The sequence below is a fragment of the Panthera uncia genome, chromosome C2 (assembly GCF_023721935.1).
Source record: "Panthera uncia isolate 11264 chromosome C2, Puncia_PCG_1.0, whole genome shotgun sequence".
Lineage (NCBI taxonomy): Eukaryota > Metazoa > Chordata > Mammalia > Carnivora > Felidae > Panthera > Panthera uncia.
The window spans coordinates 105,895,440-105,918,190 of record NC_064810.1 but is presented as its reverse complement, the minus strand read 5'-3'; the positions used below and the strand labels follow the sequence as shown (position 1 = coordinate 105,918,190).

The following is a 22,751-nucleotide window of genomic DNA, read 5'->3' as shown; positions in this document are numbered from 1 at the left end:
AAAAATATGAATAAGCCGTGTCCAGACTTATTTATGAAAACATTGTTCAGAGATAACTTTCTTCCTAAAAAATAGAGGTTCCTAAACTATAGAGCAGGAAAAGTACTGGCTGAGGGGAAAAAAAAGAATAAAAAATTCAACAGCAATAACGGTTACAATTGCTGGCACTTGCTGTGTGTCTACCATGCAGCAGGCACGGGGCTTCTATGTACCAGGCACTATTCGGGCAGAGTGGACCAGAGAAGCACTGAAGCATCCTCCTGTGCAAGTCATAGTGTTTGTCTCTGAGTATAAAAAGAGACGTCAATTTTGGACATCAGGAAATTATGAATGAGCCACAGTTTCAGGCTTGTTTGGCCTGAAGACAAGGCCTGCTCCCTACAACTGACAGGACGTGTTCAACTGGTTTATAAAAATGAAGCACGACCGGGGCACCTGGGTGGCCCGGTCAGTTAAGCGTCCCACTTCGGCTCAGGCCATGATCTCATGGTGCATGGGTTTGAGCCCCGCATTGGACTCTGTACTGAGAGCTCAGAGCCCGGAGCCTGGTTCAGATTGTGCCTCCCTCACTCTCTCCCCCTCCCCTGCTCAGGCCCTGTTCCTCTCTCTCTCCCTCTCAAAAATAAATAAACATTAAAAGAAATTTTAAAATGAAGCACAACTTGTAAATAACTAAAATGTAATGGAAAGAAGTATACTGACTTATCTGACTAGCTGTTTTCCTGTAACTACCCAAGTCCTGTTTAAGTACTCCCACACTTTTGCTCTCAGTTTGCACAAGCACCATATTCAGTTTCCTTCTTCTGCAGGAGTTGGAGCAATGACGTGGTCTCCACTTGCCTGTGGAATCATCTCAGGAAAATACGGAAATGGAGTGCCTGAAAGTTCTAGGGCTTCGCTGAAGGTACTTTCCTCCACTTCTAGAAAGAGAGTCTGGGGATGGGAGAGAGGGAAGAAGACTGAACACAGCAGCTCGGCAGCAGCCTGTGGCTTCCTGGCTCAGGCACAGCGCGGCCTCGGCCGGCCGGGCCACTGTCTGTAGGCAGGCTCTCCTGAGCCGCGGGGAGGCCTCTGCTCCTGGCTGGGCGTCAGTCAGGCGTTCAGAATCTGTCAGCACAGAAAATTCTCTGGGGACGAGGAGGAAATGCCCAATGACCTGGTTGCACTTATGGGGGATCAAATCCCTAGCTGTTATTCTTAGGTTAAAGAAGGCATTTCATTCCTGCTTTGAAACTGATGAAATGTAAAATCCCTTTTCTTTATAAGAGGATCTATTTTTACTTTATTTGACCAAACAGTTGGGGCTGACCAATTGTAGCTGAGTATGGCCTGAGGTTGGTTGATGTTGTTTACTGTGGGGGGAGGGGGGGCAGGTTAAGGAGGGAGGCTTTGGGAAGCCAATGCATAGCCAAGCAAGGATCTGACACTCAGGCTCAAGGCTGGTATTTTTCACAGGGTCAACTGGCCACTGAGTCTTACAGTTTAAATTCTTCTCTGAAGCATAAAGGTATTCAACATCAGTGACATAAAATTACCTCCATTCAGAATATCTGGATGATTAATTCATTGTAGAGTACTCCATACATCCCTCATTATTATTATTATCATTAACATGTCTGTTTTTAAAAACTTGAGACAATGTATAATAACATTAGAATCACAAATGGTAATGTCAATGGAGAGAGAATAAAGACATTTTTACAACTGACACACCAAAGGCCCCTAAGAGAAAGCAGAAGTCTGACACTGCCTCTTGCCTCCAAAGTTAGCAGGGGAACAGCTCAAGTCAGGCTCAAACCACCAACCCTGTAATCAATTGTCTGGGACCACTATGTGCTTCGCTAATCAGAACAGTCTCAAGGTTCTGCGTCTCCCGCTCTCCTTTCTGCTTGTTACAGTTGACCTATTAGCTAGTTTGTTCTCTAAAATAATACACTATAAATATCTCCTAAAGCATGGTGACAGGGCTGTTCCTAGCTTGGCATTGTCACAAGATGTAATTATCCTAGAATATTAATTGTGGTCTTGCTTCTGAAAACTGCAGATTGTTCTGAACCAAGTTTAAATAAATTAGCAAGGAAAGACTAAAAGCATCTTAGGGAAGGTATGAAACAAAAATGGTGAGGAATGAGTGAAGATGGAAGGGAAGCACTGAAAAGTGCGATTTTACTGAGCACCTACTATGTGCCACGCCCAGGGCTGTCTTTCCTCATCACCTTTTATCTGCGCAAACGTGAATGGATACAGATGACTCTTGATCAGTTGTAGACAGGCATGTTGCCTTACATTCTTTCAGAGATGTTTTAAAACACTCAAAGTACTTCCACGTATGCCATACAAGAGGGTAAACCTTTTCAGATGTAGAAACTGAGCCAGCACAGAGGTCAGATAACAATTTGAGAGCACAAAGTCAGAGAGAGTTTATACTAGAATCCGGGTCTCTTGGCTCTCGGTTTATCTGCCCCTAAGACATTTTTGTTTCCCTGCAAACCCAGGTTTTTAATGAAGGAAGAAGTAGCTACACTGTATTTGGAGTGTTGATTGGTTGACCTCCATCATTGTTTGGGAAAAGCTTACAAACAGCTAAAAAAAAAAAAAAAAAAGAAAAACAAAAAACACTAACAAAAGAAGAAATTAAATAAATAAATAATAAAAAGAGAGACGAAGTACTTGAAGATGGCTAAGTCCAAAAGCAACTCAGAAAAATATTTCTACTGTTGACGTTGATAAAGCCAACATCTATTGAAACATCCTTAACAATAAACGTGAAAGGCTTTCAACAGGTGAAAGGCATCTATCTGATCACAAAGCAGCTTCTTTAGAGCTCCAGACTCTCAAGGCTTCCTAAATCATTAGCCTGAGTGTTTTCCATAGTGCTATATGTGCGCTTAGAAAGGCCACTTGAATAGAGTAACTGAAGCAAAAAAAATTAAAAATAAAATAAAGATAGAGCTCTAGGCAAGTAGATAAGTCAGTGAGCAACTTTCACCTCCCCCCACCCCCAATAGAATGGCTGGCGTTTCACATCAGCTATTGTAAGTCATACCAATAAAATAGACACTGATATTTCTTGCCGTTGTAAGTACTGAACTTGTATTTGAAGGTAAATTAACACAGTGAGAACAAAACCTATCTAGGGGTCTTTTAGAAAGCAGTATTACCCAGGGGTTTTCTGGAGGCTGCACCTGGCCCAATGCTCTAACAATGACTTCTAGATCTTTTGTCATCAGCTCTGTCTCCACTGCTGAGCTGTACACTCCTACTTCTTCACGTCTGTTAGACATCTCCCATGGGCATTAGTCATGCCTAGTGGAATCTATTGTCTCCCCTCACCCCCCCACCCCCGCCCCCAGAACCTGACCTTCCTTCGTAGTAACAGTGCCTCCACCCTCCATCTGGCCGTCCCAGTCAGAAGCCAAGGGTTATGTCAGACTCTTCTCCCTCCCTTCTCTTGTCCAGTGGGGCACCCACTCCTCCAGGTCACATCCTGACTTTCTATGGCCCATCCCCTGCACAGCCCTTGTTCAGATTGTCATTTCTTACCTATTTTGCTGCAGTAACCTCCTATCTACACTCTCTGATTTTTTTTTTCCCCTTTTGCCAACTGCCCATCACGGTGACCAATTATCTTTCTAAAAGACTAATCTGGGGCGCCTGGGTGGCTCAGTCAGTTAAGCGTCTTGACTCTTGATTTCGATTCACATCATGATCTCGCGGTTTGCGAGTTTGAGCCCCACATTGCCCTATCAGTGCAGAGCCTGCTTGGGTTTCTGTCTCCCTCTCTCTCTGCCCCTCCTCCACTTGTTCTCTGTCTCTCACTGAAAGTAAATAAAAATTAAAAAACATAAAATAAAAAAATAAAAGACTAATCTGACCAGATCATAGCTCTGCTTAAAATCTGTTACTCATAGGGGCGCCTGGGTGGCTCAGTCGGTTAAGCGTCCGACTTCAGCTCAGGTCATGATCTTGCGGTTTGTGAGTTCAAGCCCTGCATCGGGCTCTGTGCTGACAGCTCAGAGCCTGGAGCCTGTTTCAGATTCTGTGTTTCCCTCTCTCTCTGACCCTCCCCCATTCATGCTCTGTCTCTCTCTGTCTCAAAAATAAATAAACGTTAAAAAAAAAAAATTAAAATCTGTTACTCACTTCCCACTTATTGCTTATGGGACAAAACCCAAATTCAACAGAAAAGCATTCAAGGAAGTACCGTTGGGATCTAAGTTGTGCACACTCTTCTATTGTCTCTCCCTATATTGTATTACTGTATTGTTCACCCAAAACGCACTGTTCTCTGCCTCCTAGAAATGCCCTTCTTTTCATTCTGCTGCAGAAGCCCTCATCTCTAAAGACAAAGCTTGGTATTCTTCACCTCTAGGAAGCCTGTCCTCGCTTTATAAAACTGAATCATTTGCATCTTCCTCTGTTATCCCATTAACACTTCTTACAGAGTCAGAATTCTCCATTTGCAAGCCACAGAACTTAATTCCAACTAATTTAATCAAGGAAGGAGGACAGACAGACACTCACTGGGAAGAGCGGGATGGGGACGGTCTCAGGGTTGACTCCATCCATAAACTTGTACAGTGTCAGGACTCCCCATCTCCTCTATTTCTCTCTGCATGTGTGCATCATCTTCTACTGCAAATGGGTCCTCCCTATGAGGCCAGGAGCAGGAAAGCTGGTGTTTGCAGGTTTACATCTGTAAAGGTACGTAACATGAGAGGATAGCGATCTATCTTTTCTTTATGACTTCAGAGAAGACTGGCCAAGCCTGAGTCATGTGCCAACCTGTTAGACCAATGACAGCCCAAAGGGTAAAGTGCTATGACCGGCTCACATTATGCACCATTGTTAGGGGCATTTTCCCCAAGGAGGCAGTATAAGCATGGCTTCTGAGGCAATCACGGAGGGAGACACCCCAACTACAAAACACTTCTCAAGTTACTGGACAGTGATTTGTGAATACCTCTGGGACGGACAGTGAAACTCAGGTAACGTCACAGAGCCTGGCACATGATAGGTACTCAATAAGTGTTTGTTGAATGAGTGCAATGAGCCATAAGGGAAGATCAACAAAGTCTGATCAGCAGACCAGGTATGTAGTTTTTAAATAGAAATTGTAAATAGAAATGAAAAGTACAATAAAATTTATGGGCAGCTCTTTCCTGTTGCTGGCGAAATGCCTTATAGAAAAATCGTAAAGGTATATACCCCTCTGTCAAATGAAAATGGGAACATGCAAACTTAGGTGCGTCAAGATGGGGGAAAAGAGGCAGTTCCAATACTCCAGGTGTTCACATTAAGAAACTGAGAGTATTGGGACGCCTGAGTGGCTCAGTCAGTTAACATCCGACTTCAGCTCAGGTCATGATCTCACAGCTCATGAGTCCAAGTCCTGCGTCAGGCTCTGTGCTGACAGCTCAGAGCCTAGAGCCTACTTTGGATTCTGTGTCTCCCCTCTCTCTGCCCCTCCCCCATTTGTGCTCTCTCCCTCTCTCAAACATGAAAAAATTTTTTTAAAGAAAGAAGCTAAGGATAGTGCACATCATGGTGTAATTTCAAAAGGAAATTTTTTTAGCTTCAGCATTTTACCTAGAGATTTCAATCTTAATATCAAAGACTTTGCTGCTCTTTTGAGCCAGAGATTTTGAAGTTTTAATGACAACAGTCAGTGATCTTGGATGCTAAATTATTCTAGACAAGGTCCAGAGAGGACATGTGGCTGATTCTGTCCATGGCTTTACAGCTGCTGCCTTTCAATCCATTATTAACAAACAGCCAACTGGTGGCTTCAGGGCCAATCCCACAGATTACTCCTACCCATCACCCCCCCACCCCCCGCCGCCCCCCATCATTACCTGTAAAATGGTCACAGCATTGGGAGATGGCAAAGAAATGGGCTTTCGGAAAATTTAGAGAATTTTGTGACTTATGTATAAAAGTAACAGCCCACTAATCTGCACAGAAAAGCTCTTTTTCCCCTCCCTTTGGCAAACAATCTACTCAGTGCTGGGCTGTGCTGAGTGCTGAGGATACGGGGAAGAAGGGTCAGTCTCCACCTTCAAAGGGTAACTTGGGGACTTGTTAGAGATGCGAAGGAGTGAATTATGAAACGATGTGGAATCGATCCACAGGCATTGTGGAGTCACACAGGACTATCGGCAGAGTTGCACTGGAATGAGGAAGGGGTGCCTGTGCCTGATCTGAAACATTGGAGAGATCTGGTTTTACCCCGTGGAGCCCTGGTTGCTCAGATTCCTCCCTCACTGTACTATCGGCTGAGCCCCTCCTCTATGGCAAGCACTGTGTCAGGACTGCGGAGGCTGCGATGAACAAAAAGCCCAGCCTTGCCTCCCATTCAGTTAGGTCAACATATAACCACATCACTACAGCACTGGGGTAAGCAGTAGAATAGGGTTGGAAGAAAAAGCCTCAGCTTTTGATTCATAGATTGCTGCCTAGTCAACAAACTGGGTTTATTATTGCACACAACCACACCCACCACCAATCTTCTTAGAAAAAAACACTGTTTCGCTTCCATATTTATATTTTAATTAAGCCTCATCTCCTCCCTATGCTAACATTTTCCCACTTGTAAAGCAGTTAGAGCTATTTATTTCCAAAAACACTTTTGTTTCTTTTAGTGTGAGGAAAGCAGTATAAATACTATGCGTCTAGTTTTTAAAAATCCTAGCCTGCTTATGTTTTCCAATGATTAAAGCAACGAGATTTATAGTGTTTTGAGTGTAGGGAGAGAGTGACTCAATAAATGAATGTTTGATGTTTGCTACTTTTAGAAGTCTGCCTCGATTATTTTGTGTGTGCGGGTGTGTGCATGGGTGGAATCAATCCACACACACACACACACACACTCACAAAACTTGTACCTCAATCCTGAGGGTACAAAATGCATTCCACACGATAAAGATTTCAAAACTGGAGTTCCGTAAGTGATAAATAAAACAATCATTCCTTACGTGTGGCATATACTGAAACTCAAGAATGCTCCTAGTTATGATAAAAAAAAAAAAAACAATCATTTGGCTATTGGTTTTCAACCTTTTTTTTCCCCTTTGAATGAACACTCAGAGATACTGGTTCCCTGAAAGATGTTATGAAACTAAAGCAAGGATTGGTAATGTCTTCCCATTGAGGACAGCAAAAGTAAGTTCAGGGGCTCTCTGACCCAGCACGCGGGTCTGGCCAGGGAAGCCCCTGGGCCCCAATGGTGGTGCTCGTCTCCTCACCACTGGCACCAGCTGTCCCCTCTGGAGAGCTGCTGCAGGCGGCCCTTCGTCCTGGAAGACGCTGAGGTTTCCCAGAGCTGAGACTGAGAGACCTCTTGGCCATCTCCCTAAGCAAACTCTCGAGTGAGGAGCCAGACCGTAAGCCTTTGACATCTAGGAAGCAAATAGAACTGGGGCAGCTTGCCCTTTCTCTTTTTTACATCTACAAAATTATTCCAAAAATCATAATAAAACATAATGTGGTTACCCTTTTCTTTGGAAATACTGTCTTCCAGTGAGGAAAAAAATACTTCAAAAACAAAAGCAAGCAGCCTTATTGAAATCATGTGGGTGGCGTGTCTGTGACCATTATTGCCTTTGGGAAGGTAAAGGTCTGTTGTGGCAATTATTTCGCAAACACGGGCAGCGGAGAAAGTCCACATTGCCACACAGGGGGATGGTTGCTGTTATTTTCACTAAAACAGACTAACGCATTCTTACAAATATTCTTTACCTTTGGGTGTTGCTGCTTAGTGTAAGTTTTGCATAGAACAGTCTATTGTCCCTCATTTCTTAAGAGCAGAACCTTCTGGAAAGTAAGGCATTGAGAAGTTGTAAAAGATTTTTCTCCTATCGGGGAAATTAGCTCACTTTTACAGGCTACGGATCAGAGTCAATCTCTTCTCACAGGTTTTAAAGAACAGTTTCCCATTTTGAGCCTCCTTACCTTTTTAAGTTTCAATCGCTATACAAAAGGTAATTCACATGTGGGATAGTCTTTATCCACTTAAAAATTTTAAAAATGTACTTGGTACCTATCAGTTATGCCTTGTCTGCTTCTAGGAAGATGAGAGAGCTCATAATAAAGCCCTGCTGTGAGAAGAGGAGACTGGGAGTAAATAGAAGGCAAGAGGCATAAAGATAGTTATAACAGAATGTAAGATAATGGCTTTCTTTGCGCAGAAAGCTTGGCACCTGGCCTTCTTGACAAAAAGGAAACATAACAGACCTTGGCGAAACGTCCCATTTCTTTTCTACATTCTAAAATTGGGCTATTGCAATGAGAAACATCATTTCCTCCACTTAGCAGACTACGTATAATCGATTATATGTCAGGATTCTAACAACTTTTGTGCATGTTGATGGATTTGAATGGTGACTATTAGTCAAAAATCAGTCTATGTTGAACCAGTAAACAAGGAGACCGTGGGGAACATTTCTTTGCCTAAAAGCACAGGCATCCTTGTCACCATGGTACAAGGTGACATAACATGTTACTAACATGTCACATAACACGACACTAACATGAAGGTTAGTGAAGAAGACTCAGGAATTCATCATGAGGGCTCTCCTATTTTACGGACTTAATAATCTTTGCCTCCAGCCCTTACCAGAGGTTAACCTTTAAACGCTCTTCGTCTCCCTAGTGCTACCAGTGGCTGAAGGAAAGAATTGTAAGTGAAGAGGGACGAAAACAGCAGAACAAACTAAAAGACCTCTCCCCAATTGCTGAGCGCCTCGGGTGCACACTACCTCAGCTGGCTGTCGGTAAGAAAATTACCTGGGAGGGGAAGCCCTTCTAGGTCACAGAAAATAGAGTTTTTACCACCCTGTCACGATAAAACATCTAGTGTAGGGGCAGACTGACGTCAGGAGCACAGACTCCCAGTTAATACTATCTAAAATGTTTTCAGAGTTCCCCAGAATTTTCTAGATGCTAAGAATACGTATTTCCTTCCTCTGTCCCTTATAACACAGTTCAAAGGAGAACAAGTCAGTGAACACACACACACACATCCTCACGGTGTCAGGGGTGAGCGCCCCTCAATTATGGAGGGATATCCATGTCTTCTGGCTCAAATTTCCCTCCTTGTGGAAGCTGAGGCAGGGCCGCTGAGAGGCCAGAAGCAGGGCTGTCCCGGGGGCCCAAGGCTACTGCCACAGGGAAATGTGTTTGCCCTGAAACCTCCTGAGGGGCCATGAAGAAAAGTCCTCTTATTAACACTGTGGAGCCGATGAAAGGTCACGGTCACTCATACAGTTGAAAACCACATGTACCCGTGCTGTCCAATAGAAATATAATGTGAACCACATTCTTAAAATTTTCTAGTGACCATACTAAAAAATTAAAAAGGAAATAGGCGAACTTAGTTTTAATAATGTATTTTATTTAACCCAATATAGCCAAAACATTATCTTAATATGTAATAAGAAAAAAAGTTGAGATAGTTTACATTTTTTCGTACTAAGTCTTCAAAATCCAGAATGTATTTTATACCCACAGCACGTCTCGATTCAGGCCAAACACCCCTCATGTTGCCAACAGCTGCCACATGTGGCTTAGAGGCAAAGTATTAAAAAGACAAGACTGGAGACTTTCAGCTCCTTGCTCTACAGTAGCACTTTCTACACGCTGTTGTCTCCTTAATCATCAAAACACTCCCATGGGATGTATGCTATCACTAGCCCTACTTTACAGATGTTACCAGAGTATCTGCTGTCATTATCTCCACTTTACAAAAGAAACTGAAGGTAAAAAAACAAAAAATCCACGGGGTAGTTATGAGAAAAGAATAAAATGGGTGTAGAGTCTAGAAAAAAAATCCTAAAGATTAAGAAATAGCAGGAATTGGGGCTAATCTGATAGTGAAATGAGATAAAAAGCTCAAGATAAGTTTTATGAAAATAAAATGACCTGATAGAATATTTGTTAGATGCATGATCTGTCTGTGGTTGCAAGGCAAGAAAAAAATGGCTGCCATCAGAGACAGAAAGGGGAGGTGGTTGGGGAGGAGGGGACTATCATTTAACCTAAGTATATATACAGGCCTTGTTTTAATCTTTTCTTTCAAAAAACAAAAAAGCCAAAGAATGATATGATTATTAGCATTCCTGTAACTTTAATAAGCACAGTAAAAAGTATTAGCTATTTGACCATGAGCAAGTTATTTAACTTATTAATTTTCTCATCTATAAAAGGGGTATCATAGATACCTTATAAATTTGTTGAGTAGAGCAAAATTATAGATATAAAGCAAAGAGTAGGTACCCAGGAAGTGGTAACAATGATGCTGCTGTTTTTGCAAAGAATTAGACACCCTGGACCTAAAACTCTGTCCATTCCTAGCCTCGGCATGTGGTCCAAGTGACAGGCACAGAGAGAAACATCTATTCTTCAAATATGGTCGTAAATATGGTTTTAGGCAGTGACGTGACAGTGAGTACTGAATTTAGCTCTGAAAGACAGAACACAGTCTTTCTAAAGAGGAAACCTTTACCAGATTTAGACTTTCACTAGATGTTAGATACACCTGAAAGATGCTCTTTACAGTCTAAAACATGCTCTGATTCTCCCTTTCCTCCCTCTGTGCCCCTAGATGTCTTGCTTGTCATTTTTTTTCTTTCTTTATAAACAAGTAGTTTTGCTTTCAAGCACAGAACTCTCAAACCAAGAGGGAAATGATTTCCAGGCATGTTACCTTTGATCTGCTAGAAGGGGTGTAGGGGGAAGGGAATCCTTTGGCAGGAAACAAACTCCTTGAACCCGACCGTGGGCTAGCTCCTGCGGCACATACCTGCACGGGAGCCAGCTTTCACACCCTGATCATAGGCATTCTGGATAGGACGGTTAAGGACACTTGGTTAGATGCTAATTATCTTGAATCATCTGTGTGTGTTACCTATCACACTGGTCAGCTCGGCCCAGTGGGTCCTCCTCTGTCCTACAGCCCATGAGGAAAACTGGCTGTTGCTGGCATCAGGTAGTTTATGGGCAATAATCTTCCCAGTGCCCTGCTTTGACCTCAGAACTTCCATTAGGGCCAAAAGGAGTTCTCTAAGTGCAAAGCAGGAAACAATGCAGCCAAGGAAAAAAAAAAAAAAAGTCCTGGATCTCTTGGCCTGTTGCCTTCACAGTTTTATTTTGTCCACGTGGAAAGATTTAGTGATTGCCTTAAAAGGCCTGAGCATGTTAACTGCTTAAGAGTATGTGTTGCAGGGCCTGAGCAGACGGGGACAGAAGAAATGCTTCCGGACAGCCACCCATCAGTGTTTATTCAGCAAACATGTAATAAGCACCTACTATGTACAGGTACTGGGCTGGGTGCTGAGCATCCCAGTGCAAATAACAAATATCTCACAGCCTGGTGGGCAAGAGAATAGATTAATACAGTGTTGTAATAAAATAATTGAGAAAGGCACAGAGGATCATGGAAGTCTTAAGTGCAGGGGCTAACCCCACCTGGGATTCAAAGGGAAGGACTCTGGGAGAAAGCAGTGAAGCATCTATGAAGAGTTTCAAATGATGAGTAGGTGTTAGTGAGGCACAGGGACATTCCAGGTCGAGGGCACACTTGAGCCGAGGGCTTGAGGGGCAGGAAAACAGCATGATGTTTGGGGATGGAAAGGATTTACAAACAGTTCAGTGCTACTGCACCCCAAATTTCAAGGCAGGGAATGAGAAGACCTGAAGCTGGAGAGACAGCGTTCTAGTAAGTTTGCCAGGGTGAGAAATGAGAGCTTCGTCTCACAGGACAATGATTATATTGAAGAACTTTTGACCAGGCAAGTGACATGATGAGATTTACATCTGGAAACATTGCTGGTTGACGTGTGACAGATGTATGGGGGAAAAGGAGAGAAAATCCAGTCAAGAGGTGGGAAAAACAGTTGTGCAGGAGAGAGAAGGTGAGGTCCTGAATAAGGACAGTAGGCAGTGGAACCAAAGCAGTGATTCTCAAAGTATAGTCCTATATCCACATGATGGAATTCTGTTCAGCAATAAAAGAAATATTTATTAATACGTGCTAGAACATGGTGAACCTTATAAACATTATGTTAAGTGAAAGAAGTCAGACTTAAAGATCCAGGTTATAGGATTCCATTTAAATGAAATGTCTGGAAGTAATAAAAAGTTATAGGGGTACAAAATAGATTAGAGGTTTGCTAGGAGTGGAGGTACAAACGGGATTAACTATCAATGGTGATGGTTGCACATGATAAACTTATGAAAAATTACTGAATTATACACTTTAACTGGGTAAATTTTACATCAAGTTTTTACAATAAGCCTGATCCCTGAACCAGCAGCAGCACCCGGAACCTTGCAGAAATGCAGATCCCCAGACCCCACTCCAGACCTTCCGAGTCACCAACTCCAGGATGGCACCCAGTAACTGTTTCACAAGCCCTCTCGGTGATTCTGATGCATGCTGCAATGCAAGAGCTACTGGATTAAAAGGGAATGAGGGGTCAGAAAAGTTCCTAAGGGTAGCTCCCTGGTTTGGAGATTGGAAGGCCCAGTTGCTGGGAAGGCCACTAAATGAGGCTGGGAACACAAGAAAGGCTTAGTAGTTAAGTAGCAAGGAGTGTGCAGTGCCTGCGGGACACCTAGCAGGATGTACAGCAGACACTGCATCTGTGACTCTCCAGAAACTTCTAGTTCCAGACATCTATGAATGGAGACATCTACTGTAACCACAAGGAGGTTCCCAGGGAACTTGGCTTCTGACACAGTTAAGAAGGGGACTAGGAGGCAAGGAAGGCATTTTATATGCCTTTTAGAAGCTTACGGGGAAAAGGGTGAGGCAGTAGCTAGTCAAGTTATGAAGGGTCAGAGGAGGCTAATTTTAGAATGGGACAAATTTGATAAAGAGGAAGAAGACAGTAAGAGACTTAAGATTCAGGAGAGAAAGCCAGAAACAATAATGAAACAAGTCTAAGAAAAGGCAAAAGGAGTCAGATCCAGGGCAGACTTTGGTCTTGGACAGAAACCAGACACCTCATCTGAAAACAGAGGGTATATATATATATATATGTGCTTGTAGGTTACTGAAGAATATCCCACAGAACGGACTTTTCTACATAAAGTAGGATACCAGGTCATCTGCTGAGAGAGGAGACAGGGGCTAGAGGGTTTAAGGGCGGAGGTTGCTAGAGATGCAGAGGAGGAGGTGGAAGGTTGGTGAGAAGCAGATAATCAACATAGGTTGAATCTTAGACTAGGGAGATCCAGAGAAGTTTGACAGGTAGAAGGAAACAAAGGAAGAAGACACCCGGGTCTACAGCACTCTACATAACAGATGAGAAAAAAGAGCACGAGTAAGATGGAAAGACAGGAGACTGTGCGCCAAGATGGAAACGGAAACACAGGGATCTGCCAGGAAGCAGGATCTGGTGTTTTCAGGAGCAAGAGTGTGTTCCTGGGGTGGACAGCCGGATTGGATATCCCAGCCATTTCTACTCATGTAGAAAATGTACAAGCCCTAAGCCCTCAGCTCAAATGCAGAGATTGTACTAAACCCTCTCCATGACAGCTGTTGCTGCTGAGGTATTTAATCCTGGAAAGCACGGTCTGTCCTCCCCCAAAAGTTTTGGTTGCAACAACTGGGGTTACAGGTGGTGTTTATAAGCTAATTGATAAGCAGAAGTGTTTTGACATCCTGACCAAGTGTTCTTTCTTCCCAGCATGGTGCCTGAGAAATGAGGGTGTGAGTTCCGTGCTCCTGGGATCATCCACTCCTGAACAACTCATTGAAAACCTCGGTGCCATTCAGGCAAGTACTACAGCCCTTTCCGGTAAACTCCAGAGACTATCATGGTCCGTTGAAGATGTCCCCAGGCAGTGTCCCATCTCTTTCCACCTCTGTCCTTTATTGTGTCACAGCTGCATGAAGGCCTCTAATAGAGGGAAAGGCCATCTGTTTCTAGCTGGGGGGTGCGGGGGGGGGGGGGCTTAGCATAAGGGGGGTACACAAAGGCCCAAGAAGCAACAGAACTTTTACAGGACATGGATCCAGGGGTGTCCTCTTATGAACAGGCAATACTGTCAAAGCACATTCTTCAGGATGGTATGTGGGACAGTGCATTCCAAGACCCAAGCAATGTTACACTGGGCGACTGAATTCCCAAGCGTGACCATAAAAACCTGCTTAATAACCTACCTGAAATTATGCATTACTCCTTTCCCCAAATAGTTGCCAATCTACGTTGTGCCAAGCCCCCCACCCCTTTCTGCTCCCATAGCATCCTGTATTCCTCCTCCCCACCACAGTATTTGTGATCATGTAGTAGGATTACCTGTCTCACCACTGGAATGTGAGCTCCCGGAGGTCAGAGATTTTCTGGCATCTCCACCGATTTTCCAGTTCCTAGCATACTGTGTCTCTTAGTCAACAAATACCTGTTGAATGAATGTTTCCCACATTTTAAGAGGATATAGGCTCAAAATTCTATTTTGGATTTCCAGGATCACATCTTTCTAGCAGCAAATTCAGGACTAACCACCTTCCCCGGGGAAGAAGTGGATTGGATTTGGTAGGAGCCTGCATCGGTAGTGAGAGAGGAAGTGGGAGAGAGATGTTCCTGGGGGCTCTATGTGTGGAGAGGGTGAGGTTAATGGCTGCTGTGACCATCCCGTGCCCCAAAGGCCATACCTCAGTCCTGAGCCTGCCCCATGCTCAGGCCTGAGGGTCCTAAGGACCCTGCCCACTACTCTTGCCACAGCCAGCCCCTGCCACAACAGGTATGGTTGTCTATTTTCCTACTGCTCACTGGGGAACAGAAAGGTCTCCCCTGCCTGCCCATCCCTGAAACAAGCCCCATTAACCCTTCCAAAAGGAAACCCATGGAGGTGTGAACGAACTTGATTAAACTTAAAACATTTTTTAAAAACCCTTTTGGCAAATAGCCCAGAATATGCTGGGAGATAAATGGTGCCAACCTCCTTCCCATCATCACTTTCTTACGGCTGTGCAGCTACCCCTGCTATGAAGAACCTCTCCAGCCCCCCAACTCCTCCCAGAATTCTATGGGGTTCCATCCCGTATGGGGAAGGCTCCTTCTTATGAAAGTCACCCCTACCTTATTTTCACTGATGTTCTGGGAAAAGATAAGACTACACGGTGACAAGGAGGAAATAGAGGAACAGTCTGTACACAACTGAAATTCAATGATTTCAATTCCATTAACAGCTATTTAGTATGTATTGTATGTTTGGCACCACGCTAGGCATGGAAGGTACGGAGCAAAGAACTGGCCTCTGCCCTCATGAGATCACGGGCTGGCTAAGAGTGAATCAGATAAAAAAAAAACAAAAACCAATCTATCCCTTAGTTCATTCAGATCTTTCAGAGCCTACTATGCACCAGGCACTGGAGACACCTTAACAGACAAAGATACTGTCCAGGCTTTAAGGAGTTTACATTCCAGTGGGAGAAGCACATAATAAACATGAAATAATTTCAAAATGTGAGGACTATTAGGTAACTAAAGAGGGTTCTGTAACAGAGACTGAGAAATGGGTGGGCCTACTTCAGATAATGTTTGTGCCAAAGGTCCCTCTGGGATAGGTGTATCCTGAAGTCCAAAAGAGGAGAACGCAGCATATGAAAAACCCAAGCAAGAGCATTCCAGACACAGTGGAGAACAGTGCAAAGGCCTGGAGATCATTAGGAACTTGGCTTTTTCCAGGAACTGCCAGCCTAAGGCTAACGTGGCCAACATGTAGTGAGCAAAAGGGACAGTGGATGCATTAAAGTGGAGTCAGGCAGGAGATGGATTTCAAAGGACACTAAAAAGGTTAGTTTTGTTGTATGTGCAACAAATCCTTCGGAGCGTTTTAAGGACATGCTGTTATTTGAATTTTTAAAGACTGTGCTGGCTGCTTTGTAGAAAGTGGAATGAAGAAAGGCAAAGGCAGTTGTCCAGGTGATGAGAGATGCTGGCTTGGATTAGCTAGGATGGCGGCTATAGAGGTGAAGTGGATGGATTCCACAGGCTTTGGACACAGACATGACTTGCTGATGGCTCAGCCAGAAAAGGGAGGAACTGAGATTCCTATCATGCGAATAGTGACCACTGCCATCCCAGGGGGAGTTAATACTGCCTGGGAACGGTAAAAAGAGGTAACTCCTGGGCTGTGGGAGTACTCCAGGTAGCAAAAGATGTATTTCAGAGGAAAACTCCGGAGTCCATCATCTTCTCAAAGCATTTCCTCCCTAGCAAGGCTCAGGCTGATAGCAGGATGCAGTAAGAGATGCTCAAAAGGTAAGATAATAGGGATGCTACCCAAGCTGGGAGGCTGCTTACCTTGGAGGCTCCATCATCCCCTCCCTCTTTCCACTCCCACCTCCGGCCAGCCCAGCAAACTTCCACCCGTTGTGACTGGGCAGCTGGGGGCACCCAGCCATGGTGGGACTGGCGGCAGGACAGGAAGTGTGCGGTGCCAACAGTGGTTAAAGGAAAGTTCTAATGGGCACGAGAAGCCAGCTGCTCTAAGGGATGGAATGTGCCTCAGCCACGCGTAAACTGGAGGGACATAAAGTCAGAGCCTCAATAAATGGCCGACTGGAGAGGATAAACCACAGCTGCAGGCAGGCAGCCATCACCTGCACAGGCCCCCATCCGCCCCACTTCCACCTAGAAGGTGGAGAGAAGCAATGTTCTCCCTTCTGAGGCTCCCCATCACCTCCTCAGAGAAATCCAGGCTTCTCAGCAGGCAGGCCCTTCACATCCAGGGCTCATCTCCCCTCACTGCTCTCCTTCCTTGGTATCCTCAATCCACCAATTATTCCAGTCAGAACAGCAAGGTTGCCAAACTGGTAGCCTGTGGGATGTTTGTGTCATCTGTAGTGGATGAAAATGTTTTACAACAGTTGCCAACATTAAAAAATCGGGCGACTTCACATAAAATTCTGGATGTATGGCTTCTCTTAAGCCTTACAAAAGGCTATATATACATTTTTTCATGTTTTATTCAAGTACTTTTATGGTTTCTTTTTTTAATGTTTAAATCTCTATCTGCAATTTATTTTCGTGTAATGGAAGAATTTTTTTTTCCCTCACATGGCTAACCCATTATATTTTAGACAAAACTTCCCACAAATCTAGTTTCTAGATTTGGGTCTCTTTATTGTAGTCTCGTTTGAAAGAACACACTAGTTTCAATTCTGAGGTTCCAAAGCTGGTGGGAAATGAAACTCTCCCTTTAGCTTCAGACAGGAAAACGTTAACCAGAACTAGTTTCTTAGGCGGAGTAGCGCTACTCTTCTGCCAAACCCTAAGGCTTTTGAGAACAGCACTTGAGTGGAGACAAGGTCACCCGGGCCAGCATGATTGCAGCAGAGGAAGGGTGAGGCTGAAACCTCAGAACTGGCCATCATGCTTGTATTTTGCCAGAGTCTCCACACAGGGTCAGTCTATTCCTGTGAAAAAGTCTGCCTCTGTCCCTCTTCTTATGGTGTAATGCGTGCCCTTGGTCCCCCTCTCATGATAAACGCTAGCCTTGGGTGATCTCATCCTCTCCCAGGGCTTCAGTCAGCATGTCTACACAAATGACTCACAAACCCTCAACTCCAATCCTCCTGCCAGCACTAACCCACAGCTGCACTCGGCTGCCTACAGAGCTATGCCTCTGTGGATCTCCCCTAGACACCTTAAACTCAACACCTCCTACTTCAAACTTCTCGTATTCCAAACCACTCCTGTGGCTGTCTCCATAATCTACACCTCTATCCTTCTAGTGTTAAAACCATCATCATCCTCCAAAATGTCCTTCTGATCCAGTCTTTTTCTACTTCACTGCTACCCGTTAGTTCATGCTTTTATCATCTCTGGCTCCAATAGCAAGAAATTTCTAGCATCTGCATTCCCTTTCAATCTCCTTCAAACTACCTCCAGGTGCCTGACAGGGTCACTCCCAGCTCAGAAGTCCTGAGAGGTTCCCCACTGACCACAGAATCAAGTCCCAACTCCAAAAAAGTGGCATTTGAGGGCTTCCACGCTGTTTACCCCAATTTCCCCTTTCCTATCCCTACCATCACCACCCACTCTACACTTTCTTCATCTCACAGACTTCTCTCTCATGAGCCATTCCATCTACGAGGGATGCCTGTTAACCCCTGCCCATCCTTCACCAGGGTTGTGACCACCAGTGGCAAAAAAATCTCTCTCTGTCTCTACATCTGTGCTGTCCACAACCCTAGCCTCTAGCCACATGTGGCTTTTTAGTGCACAAAACCAGCTTGTCAGAATGCAGATGTGCTCTAAGTGTTACATGTACTGGATTTGAAAGACTTCGTACTTAAAAAACGTACAGCATCTTAATTTTCTATACCAACTACATGTTGAAATGTTTTAGATAAAATGGGGTAGAACTATGAACTTCACATGTTTCTTTTCACTTTTATGTGGCCATGAGAAAATCTAAAATCATGTGACTCGTATTTCCATGTGTATTTCATTTACACAGCATGCCTTTATTCAGTTAAGCAATACTTAGAAGCACCAACTATAAGCCAAGCACTCTTATCATAGGAGATTCAGTGACAGAAAAAAACAAGGTCCCTGACCTCAAGGAGCTTACAGTCTGCCAGGGACCTTAGATTCTAGTTGTGGTTTATAAATGTACGTAAGTCTAGACAACTGTGCTTATTATTAAGCACAAAGAACAAATGATCAGGTACTAACCAACCGTATCCTTTGTACTTCTCATGCTCTAGGTTCTCCCAAAGATGACATCACACGTGGTAAATGAGATTGATAACATATTGCGAAACAAGCCCTACAGCAAAAAGGACTATAGATCATAAAGCAGTGCATGAGCCATAGGACCTGCATGGTTAAAACTGCGGTCTACACTGGTACAGAATGGTGTTACTAGCCAGTCTTTTGAGTCACTTAGCAGCCTGCTGCTCAACCTCTAGTATTCCTGGATTCTGAGGTACCTGCTGTCGCTACCACTGTGCACCTGAATAACGAGCACATCTGAAAACTCACAACCAAGAAAATCCATTCTATTTTCTTACCTTGGACTGGAGTCACCTGTTCTTGCATTGCTCTGTATGCCTCATGCTTATGCCATAGAAAGGATATGAGGGGAAGACCTAGTGCCTTCAGGCATTTAGTAACTTACAGTAGGCTGTACAGATCTATTTTTTCAAATGAATAAAATCCACAGATGCAATGTGGATTGCATCAGAAAGAGGAGGCTACGTTCACTCAGAAGTCTTACTTGGGAGAACAAACAATTTTACCTTTTTTTCCCCCCCTATTTTCACATGAAGGTTATCAAAGGTTGTCTCACTTGTCATTAAACAAAACTAAAATTCCTAGGTATTTGCTTTCATTACCTTTTAAAAATATTCACTGTTGCTTGGCCCCGACAATGACCCTGTATTGTAACTGACCCAAAGCGTCTCTATTAAGATTCTATTAACGTTCTGTCCATTCACATACAGAGATAATTAAAGGATGAACACCCAATCTTTAACTTGAGACAGGATGGCTAATTTACGAAAGGGAGGATTACACTGCTAAGGAAGCTTAGCTTTGAATAAAATGTAATGTATATGCAACTGAAGTGTTCACTTTTGACTACATTTTATTAAAACCTGCTTTATACTTCTGACTGCTTGTAGGCACAGCTTCTGCAAGTTTAAATATTTGAGCTTTAAAAATAAATACACAAATGCTCAGTTTTGTAAGTAAACCTGTAAAATATCCACAAAGGCAAATGTTTGCTGTTTAATTAGCACTGGGATTTTACAATATAATGCTTGTTTTTGAGCAGTCATCATGAAAGTGAATCATGGACTTTGTGAAAAATGCTATCACTACTCAGAATACGCTGGGTGAATTAACTTGCCTAGTGAAAAACAAATGTTAAAGAATTTCCTCATTCTATAAACCACATTATATATGCACTAAACTAAATGCATGGAAGCTCTCTGCATGGATTAAAGGGGCCTAGCCTTGTTGCACACAGAAGCAGAAGTCTAACCTTGCCATTACTGGTTACCTACCCTCATGAGTATGTCACTTTGGAAAAATTGTGAGACTATATTGTGTGTACCTGGAAGGAAGGAAAACTTTGGGGGGTGGGATCCTAGCTCTCTATTTGGACACATGAGCATGTACAAAATTCTAATTTTCTGGCTAGCCAGTACCCCGTATAGAAATCACTTTGACGTTTAAAGATTATACCATCAGCTTAAAATGCTATTTTCTGCCACCATTTCCAAATATGTATTTCATGATTAAGTTCTAAATCTTACAGCGTTAGTGTGAAATACCAATGAATTTTCTTTTTTGTTACTACTACCTGTATTCTAATAAGGAAACAGTTGGGTTTTTGCCCAGGAGTACCAGATTAATGATGGAAATGGATCATCTTTCAGTTGTTCATTGTGTATTCAATCCAGTGAACTACTACATGCATAAATGAGCTGAAGTTGGTTAATTGGACCTGCAATTTAACTTCTTTGCTTAGAGTAATAAAAGCATTTTGTGCACTTAATCTCAATTAGTTTGTCTCTGATCTTTCATTATAAGAGTGTGCGTGTGTGTGTGTATATATGTATATATATATCCACCTCCATAAGATAGGAAGAATCATCTGAATAAAAATTATGTTGGCAAGTAAGCAGCACTGAATGATACCCAACAGAAACAGGATTAAAAGATTTCAATAACAATCCAAAATTTTTCCTCCTCTTAATGAAGAAAATGATTAACTGCTAACAATATCATCTCTCATTGGATTTTAGAAATACTCTGCACTAAAGCTAAAGCTTCTCAAACTCTTTTAAAAACACCTGCAATTAAAACCAAATACAAACATTATTGCTTAGCCATTAGTTTTCTGACCGACAAATCGTCTGCCATGGTAAATATACATTAGAAATGTCAGTTATATCCTTAAGAAAAATTTCCATGCACCCCCATATTCTTTTCTGGAAAGAATGTCTTGGCAGAGAACATACCATTCCGAAGGGTAACCTGGCTAGCAGTCATCTGCATACTGAAATCTCAGCCAGCGGAAATGCAAACTAGACGCTGTGTGCCTGGCTGCCCACTTTAAGAACTATCACTTCATCTGTCAGCAGATGTCAGAGCCCCACTCCAGCCAGCTTCCAGGCCACAACTCCCTGGCAAATGAGGAAACCAGGCCTAAAACCCAAGTATTCAGTGTTCCAGTCCTGTGCTCTTTTAAGGATGAATTTTATGAAAAATTCTGTAGGGAAAATTTTAAGTTAAAAAAAGCTTGAGTAAGAATCCAAATTCAGAATCCATTAAAAAGAGGCAAAAGTGAGAGAAGAGATGCAATGAACACTCATAAGAGCCGATGAGAAGTGAGTCTCTAACCACATCCATGAAAATCTAAACAAACCACCCCAAAAACCCTAATCTTCAATTAATTCCCCTGCCTGAGAGTCCCAAGAGGTAGGAGATAATCCCCTAGAGCCTAAATAGATAGATCTGTAGATCAGTTCTCTATCAGTCTAGGTCTATGCATCCTTTGTGTCCCCAGAAACAGCAGTGACTGGCACGCATGCTGAAAACACAGAAATTGGGTGGGCAGGACAACACGGCAGGCACATGCTGGCAGAGGCCTGACGTGCTGCTCTGTAAGAGGACCACACTATGCCCATCACTGCCGCACAGACATTTAATTACTATCTCAGAAACTACAAAGATGCACTTGTACATGTGTGAAAAATTTAAACAGTAATGTCGAATAATGTAATAAAGATTATGTACTTATTCATATGGCTCTCAAAGATGTCAAGGGCAAATATAAATTTTAAAAAGCAAAGTTTAATCATACTTGACAAATAAAACCTTTCACAAGAATTCTGGGTGTGAATCCAACCTCCATATTCTGGTTAACTTCAAACCTTGTACATTATTCTTTCCAATTTAGAATAATTTACCAAAGAGGACAACTGGTAGATTTTTACCGGCTTATAAGAATAATTTCTAGCTAAGATTTTTATTAAGTTGTAAATGAGAAACTAAAAATAGGAAAATGTAAAATGAGCCAACATTTTAAGCCTCTACTTACTACAAGGAGTGTAGGGGGAGGGGCTATTTAATCGATTTTAATCTCAATTACAGCAGAATCCTTTTTATTTTACTGGTATTGGACATGGGGTCTTTTAAAATACAAATTCTACAGCAGGTTTTTATGAACTAAACCAGATACAGCCCATCATGATTCTATGTGCCACATAGCCATTTTAGAGATGAGGAAAAGTTCTGTAATTCCCAAGAGTAAAGTACTTGTACAGTAAATCCTGAACGAAAATTGGCAATGTGAGCATATACCTTACAAACTTATGCATAGAAATTTAACAGTATAGAAAGTCAGAAATCATTATCAGAACCAAAAAATGCTATAGGTAAAATGCAAGACAAAACCAAATTTTGCTTATATGCTTTTCTACAAATTACTCAGTTTATGAACTCAAGAAACATTCTATTAAGAATATTAAGCCGATGCCCTTTTTCACCACCCTATTGTAAGTACGGCACACGGTATTGTAAGAATGGTGGCAGTTTCCCCCCTTCTACACAGACACTGACATCTAGTGGCAATTCTCTACCAGCAATTAAAGAAAAAAAAAATACTTGACCCAGCTGATAGTAGACCCTGATGGTTTGTCAAATAAGCAAATGCATTTAGTACACAAATTCCATGCCACCAAACTACTGACCCCTTATTTATCTACAAGAAAAGTTAACATAGTA

At 42.8% G+C, this 22,751-nt stretch overlaps 1 protein-coding gene across 1 annotated transcript in view; it reads left to right on the top strand.

Moving 5' to 3' along the window:
* The window catches only part of KCNAB1 (potassium voltage-gated channel subfamily A regulatory beta subunit 1), a 267,418-nt gene extending 246,913 nt beyond the window's left edge, over positions 1–20,505 (top strand). The window contains exons 11-14 of the mRNA XM_049628657.1: positions 810–904; positions 8,651–8,771; positions 13,689–13,777; positions 18,722–20,505. Of these exons, the coding sequence (XP_049484614.1) occupies positions 810–904; positions 8,651–8,771; positions 13,689–13,777; positions 18,722–18,811 (395 nt within the window). The 3' untranslated portion in view covers positions 18,812–20,505. The remainder of the gene's footprint in view (positions 1–809; positions 905–8,650; positions 8,772–13,688; positions 13,778–18,721) is intronic.
* The last annotated feature ends 2,246 nt before the right edge of the window (positions 20,506–22,751 follow it).